This window comes from Aegilops tauschii, chromosome 2 (assembly GCF_002575655.3).
Source record: "Aegilops tauschii subsp. strangulata cultivar AL8/78 chromosome 2, Aet v6.0, whole genome shotgun sequence".
Classification (NCBI taxonomy): domain Eukaryota; kingdom Viridiplantae; phylum Streptophyta; class Magnoliopsida; order Poales; family Poaceae; genus Aegilops; species Aegilops tauschii.
The window spans coordinates 87,639,353-87,645,982 of NC_053036.3; the positions used below are offsets into that span (position 1 = coordinate 87,639,353).

Genomic DNA, 6,630 nt, shown 5'->3' on the forward strand with positions numbered 1-6,630 from the left:
CCAAACAGCGATTTCCTAAATTGGAGTACTAATCACCTAAATCATCCACAACATTGTTTCGAATACATTTGAAGACAAATGGAAAAGCATTTAAACTATTAGTGATAGACAATATGATTATCCTTTATTCTCACTGCAACAATTCTTCATTCATTGTAGAAAGGAAAGTAGAAGTCCTACTACCATCTATTAGTGCCTCGTAGTCAGTCACAGCCCATAAGTTCTTTTGCCCTGGCCACAAGATCGGAGAGAGGCATGCTGTACTCCATGAATCCTTCATCGCCCAAGAAAAGCCTGTAGTTTTCAGCCTTTGACGGTGTTTGTTCTACCATTGACAGTGCATCTGTCATCCCGAATGCGTTGAAGCAATCTGCATAGCGAGAATTATACTCCATCAAGTGTATGACTTGCTCGAGTACCGCTCTCCTGATCCCAGGACAATGAGCACTAGGTTTCATGTTTGCTTTTAGTGTGTCGACAAGCCTCTTGGCAAATCTCTGCTTAATCTGACCAGCGTCTAGTTCTCGGGTAAAGTCTTCAGGAATAACTTTACATATCTGTGAACTAAGCCCAATCAGGATCTCTAGTTCTGCCCCATCCGCGTCCAGTATTCTTTCCAACACCTGTAATGAGATGTATCATTATCAGTTAAAAATTGACGTGTATCTCTATCTATAGTCCAGTGGTAAATGAGTGAGCAAAAAATAAAGATCAAAATTTTACTGAAACCTTGCGCACAAGAACATACAAAACATGGTAAATTTTATTATGCATCTCTAATAGTGTACTTGTTGCTCGAATTAGCAGGGCTCACCTCTCTCAAGGTATGAGATAGTTCCTTCAGGTCTGACTCTCTGAGCTCGGATCTAGCATGCAGGCACAGATTACGCAGCAGGCTTGCCGCCACATATATGTACCTTTTATCATGGATCAAGATTTTGAGTTCCTTCATGAACCATGGCTCCTTCAATATAACCAAGCAGTTTTGAGCACTTTGTATTGTCAGCATTGCCAATGCTTGCCCGGCGACCTTCCGTGACAGGTGATCATCATTGGTACTCATGGTTCCTTCTGAGTAGAGAAATGCCTGCATCAGCTTGGTGATGATCATTTGGAAGCGACCAATTTCCTGCCTTGTTTTCTCATCAACGGCAATGTTTCTGAGGATTCCCGCCACCAACTTTCTCGATATCTGGCTGCTCTTGTCGTCTCCAAGGATACCTGAGAGGTTACTCAATAGGAAGGGGTGTTTTGATATCTTGTACCGCAGTGTGATGCCGGTTTCCCCGCCAATGCTTGTGAGCCTTTGCAGCACCTTCAGTGATGATTTGAGCAGGATCTCTTGTTGTGCCTTGGTATTCATCGTGTCACTTCTGCAGATTGTGAATCTTATGATCTTCGGGACGAGGTCAGCTGCTTTGCTGATCTCCACACAGTTGTCCTGGTCAACACCAGCAAGACTTTCAATAATTGACATGGCCAGTGCCGGTAGAAGATCGTGGTCTGTCCGCAGCTGTTCCTTGGGTATTGACCAGAATTCTGAAATATGCTGCCAGCATCTGAGCACGCACGAGTTCTGTTTGTTCATGCCAACTTCTTGGGTTGATCTGCTTTCTGTTTCCAGCAGGATATCAGTGTCCCGAAGTTGACCTTGTGTTTGGAATTGGTTATCAGCCACCTCTCTGCTATCTTCTGTATTCAGAACTGGATCTTGTCTTCGTTCGTGTTCATCATCAGTGTCTAGGAGTGGGTTTCCTCTTTCCAGTCTGCGATCAGCGTCAAGAAGTGCAGATACAAGCTGCATTGTACCAGGGATAGTGCCTGCACGGAGGTTCTTTGCAAGCTCTGCAGTGACCTTTGCGGCATATAATCTGATAGCTGTATCCTTTGGACTTGTCCAATCCAACATTCTGATTATTCTGGCCATCGTCTTGGTAGAAGTGGCGAGTTTTGAAAGGAGTTGTGCCTTGGTTGGTTGACTTTGCAGAAAGTTGTGCATCATTCGTATCCCGGCGAGCTGATTCTTGGACGAATCCGAGTTCACAGAATCCATGGCAAAGGTGCTGAGGTTGATCTTCTTTGGAGCAAGCACACCCCCTTGCATGCATTTCTCTGACGCATATGCGTAATACATATTGACAGATTTCATTCCCCACTGACCTTTAAATCCACCACCGCGGATGAGGGATCTTCGAGGGATGAAAGAAAAGAACTCAAACATGCAGGCCACGGCATAGAGTATTCCTTGTCCAAGCACCATCCCATAGAAGATTCTTAGAGAGGCTTTAATGTTTTTTTGGCCATCCACGCTTTCATCATATGCAGCAGGCTCGCTAAGCTCATTTAATGCTAGCATGACCCGCACAACTGCTGCTGGAATCTGTAAGTTGCCAAATGACACTATCAATAGAGCACATACCTCGAATGCAATCATCGTAGATGTATCATCTTCATTAAGCATCACCAGCATCCCTAGAGCAACAATCATGCACAGGTTTATAGTAACTTTACGCCAAAATTCTTGTTTGCTGCCTAGAACACTGTCCACTAGTTTGCTGATTCTTGTGAACCGCAGATTGCTTATTGTTGTTACAAGCACTGCCAAAAGTAGTACTTCGAACACTGCCAATTCAATCATCGAGCCGTCTATGGATATAGAGGGAGCTAGCAATACGATTGCAACTAATGGGCTCCATAGAGTCCATACTGATGCGGCACGACGCATCGGATTGCATATGAGTAGTTTCAGAGCTCTTTGAACAGTTATTGACCGGCCAAGAGCAAGTAGTGCTACTGTCACTGCAATAAATAAGCTCCCATCAATCTTCATCAAGTGCTTCTCCCAGAGAAACTTCAAGATGATTTCCAGAATACCAGAAAAACATGCAATCACAATCAGTCCACTCCAGCCAAGAGGCCTAAAAGCTCCTCTGGTATTGAAGAACAGTTGATAATCAAGTCTATTGTTGTCACGGGTGAACATCCTGAAATATGTATATGGTATCATTAAATAAGAAGAACACAATACAGATCACAAACCTAAGAGATGTTTAAAGAGGTGTTGGTTTGGGTTTGCGGCTAACTTTTTGGACCTTAGAGTAAGTACAATAAGGGCTTGAACTCACTCACATGTCACATTTGCTTATGTGAAGGAGAGACGGGAAAAAGTAATCGAACCGCCTTCACATTCACATGTGATCCAAAGCAAATAGAGTAAATACAGCAAAAATTGAAAGAAAGAAGATGGAAAATATGGCTAATCTTAGAGCCAACTCATGGTAAGAGTGATTTCTAATAATAATTCTTGATGAGCTGTAGACAATGTATAATGATGAGTGTATTTTTTACGCTCATTTCACCGTTGTTTAAACCGGATAATCCCGGGTATTCAAAGATAACCACTTCGATCTTATCAGTAATGACTAATAAATGCGAAAGATTGCAATTCCTTTGTTTTGTTTATAATATAGTGAACAAAAACTAGACATTGTAAAACGGCCACATTTCTAGCAAATGATACCTAAGTGTAGCCCATGGATCCGCACAGGTTGATAGCTAGTGTTACTAACAATGTTTGTTCTTTACCATGATTTTGAAGTCACTAATTAATTCTTCTCCTCTCTATGGTTTGCAAAACCCAACATCATATTAACTACTGTAATTTTGCAGCAGTGCATTTTCTTTTTCAAAGATTATCAACAAAGAAATGCAAAGGTTTTGTTTTATTCTTTTGATCACACCTGCCTCTTCAATGTGTGCGCTTGTGCTTCTGTTAGATGTGATCGATCTTTGTTGTGATCAATGGTGCTTTCTTTTCTTTTGCAGGGTTTCGGACGCCTAGATCAAGAGTTTGTGCAGAACCACTGTTTGTGCCACTAATTGAGTTTAATTCATAATAGCTTGCATTACACTCAATGAACTTGTATAATATATTTATGTGAAGTTATCATGTGATCTTTAGTTGTGATATATGTGTGAAATATGTTGTTTTTGCAGTGTAACATGTGAAATCTGTAATGATGTGATGTGTGTGTAATATGTGAAATCTGTGGTGTGTGTATTATCTGAAATCTTTATGAAAAATGTGTGTGAATCTGCCTTTTTTTTATATAAAACCATGTGCGAATATTAGTGTCGAGCCGGAATTATGGGCCTATAACTGATATGCAAATATGAGTAACGATGGCCCTGTTGCTGTTATTTGCATAATATTGCAGACCAGCCCGTCATTGATGTGCTTTCTCTAGCGGAGGTGTGGCTACACCTGGGTGAACAATAACATCCAAAACGGACGCCTTTTTGCTCTTCAGGTGCTAAGCTCCTTGCATGTTTCTTTCATTGAATTTGTGGTATTGAAGAAAAAAGGTGACTGGTTCTAGATCCGCAACTGCGATGCTTGTTTCTTGTTTGGACAGTACAACTCCATATATAGCAAACCTTTGATGACACCGATATGCAGGGAGGATGTAAGAGTAAAATTTGTAGGCTGCAAACTTATTTTTGGAATGCTAATTTGCTACCAACCCAGGTGCTATATACGTAGTTATCTTTATACGGCATATACATACATACATACCTTACGGCTTCTAAGAGAACTATCGTCGTCGCGAACGCAAAATCATCATCGGGGCTGAGTTCGCTGGCGTAGCCGCCCAGCAGCACGACGGTCGCCCACATGAATGCCAGCGTGCCAAGCGCGTTGCCAAGCCTCTCGATCAGCACGACGAAGCGAACGAAGCGATTCAGCCACTTCTCCGGTGCGGCAACCTTGGCTTGCCCGCCGCCGCCAGCTGTTATCTGGACAAGGTGCTCACTGCCTCCGCCGTTGGCCATTGACCCCTTTACCACCTTCGCTCAAGCTCAAAGAAGAAAACCTATCTCACTTGTGTAAATGGCTTCACCGGATGACAATGGGTAAAGCAGATTCCTTGGAACATAAAGGCCTTTGATTCAAGTACAATTATACAGTGCGTCAGTGCGACGACTGGCCGGTCAATGGGGTGGGCCAGCAACGCCAAAGGCGCCCTCCTGTTCCTCGCTCATTGCTACCGCGTAACGCTGTGGAAAAAGAAGGAAAACCGGACGCGCACCTGCGTGCGTACAAGGTACTTTGATTCCGCTGCAGAATCACCACAGCCACCGGCCCCGGCCGTGCTTCACCGCTGTGCACACTGTCTCATGCAGATGAAGGCATGGAACCACCGATGACTGATAGTTATCGTATGTGCAGTGCAACTGTATGTTCAATGTTCAGAGGGACTACATGTCAGTGTCCCAAGTATACCGAAAGTCTCAGGACTCACATTTTTGGGCTGGTCTAATGGTTACTAAGAATTAGATAAGGGGATAAGTGAGTAAGTGACTAGGCTCTCCAGGAACAATATCCTACTCAATAGTACAATATTGTGTGTCATAAGGGGTGATACTATTGTCACGGTTTTGAAATCCTTTCCGCCTAATGTGACGTTCAGAAGAGATTTAATTGGTCCCAGACTTGAATCGTGGAACACTTTGGTCCAACGTCTGTTCTTGGTGCAACTATTTTTTTTGAAGGTCACCGGGGGAGGGGCAAAGCCCTCCACCTGAATTTTCTTTTTATTAGATTCACACCCCGGGGGGGGGGGACAGGAAGTTTTACATGGGAGGGAGAGAGAGAGGGGGGGGGGGGGGGGATTTCACAGTCCACACAAACATGGCGCTGGCTACCTCCCAGGATACGAGAACACCTGCAGCCATCTGTCGACGCACGCCCGTTCAGCTACTTTCAGGCGTCCTTGCCACAGGGCCGAGTCTTCCCTACAGCAAGCGAGGAGACGGGCGAGGGAGGGCACCGCCCCACGGAAGACCACGGCATTCCTGTGCTTCCATAGCTGCCAGCAGCACAGAAGAACGAAGGTAGCGCACACAGTATCCCTGACCACCCCCCGGACGTCAAGATCCTGGAGCGCGCCCACCTGATAGCCTTTGTCGACCACATCGACCCCCACCGCCCCCCAGAAAGATCGGGCGAAAGGGCACTCGAACACCATGTGATCCGCCGTCTCCAGCTCGCTCGAACAGACAGGACAGGAAGCTTCCTCCGCCGTGATGATGGTCTTCCGCAACAGGACGTCCCTTGTGTTGACCCGTCTTTGGACCAGGAGCCACCCGAAAAAACGAACACGGGAGGGAGCCGCGCACCCCCAGAGGAACGCCGCGAATGACGCCTGCACGCCCCCGAATCTCTCCAGGGCGTAGACGGCCGCCGTGACGAGGCTCCCACGCACGTCCGAGCACAGCATTGGTCTGCGCTCGTCGTCGCCAAGCCCCGTAGCATTATCGCCGATCAGGGCCAAAAGGGTAGCCCGCTCCATGGCTCCGGCAGAGGTAAGCCTGGGCACCAGCACACTGTCCAAGCCGCGCGCACGCACCCGCCACACCGTGGCCTCCCTCACCGTCGTGTGCGAGTGCAACACCGGAAGAGCCACCGCGAGAGGCCCGCACGGGAGCCAGGAGTCGAGCCAGAAGGACGTCCGCCTCCCATCGCGCACCATCACCCTGGTGATCCCGCGGTACAGCGGGAGCAGCCGTGCCAGCGCCTTGCCGTGCTCCCCTGCGCTCCTGCTGGCTGTTGGCGAGAGAAGGGAGCGG

At 46.5% G+C, this 6,630-nt stretch overlaps 1 protein-coding gene across 1 annotated transcript; it reads right to left on the reverse strand.

Annotated features, from left to right (window-relative positions):
- Window positions 1-66: 66 nt before the first annotated feature.
- LOC109767574 (uncharacterized) lies at window positions 67-4,896 on the reverse strand. Its single transcript, XM_020326320.3, has 3 exons — window positions 4,577-4,896; window positions 815-2,984; window positions 67-623 (listed from the first exon to the last, which is right to left on the reverse strand). The coding sequence occupies exons 1-3, from the start codon at window positions 4,831-4,833 to the stop codon at window positions 204-206; spliced, it is 2,847 nt and encodes a 948-aa protein (XP_020181909.1). The 5' UTR covers window positions 4,834-4,896; the 3' UTR covers window positions 67-203.
- Window positions 4,897-6,630: the final 1,734 nt, after the last annotated feature.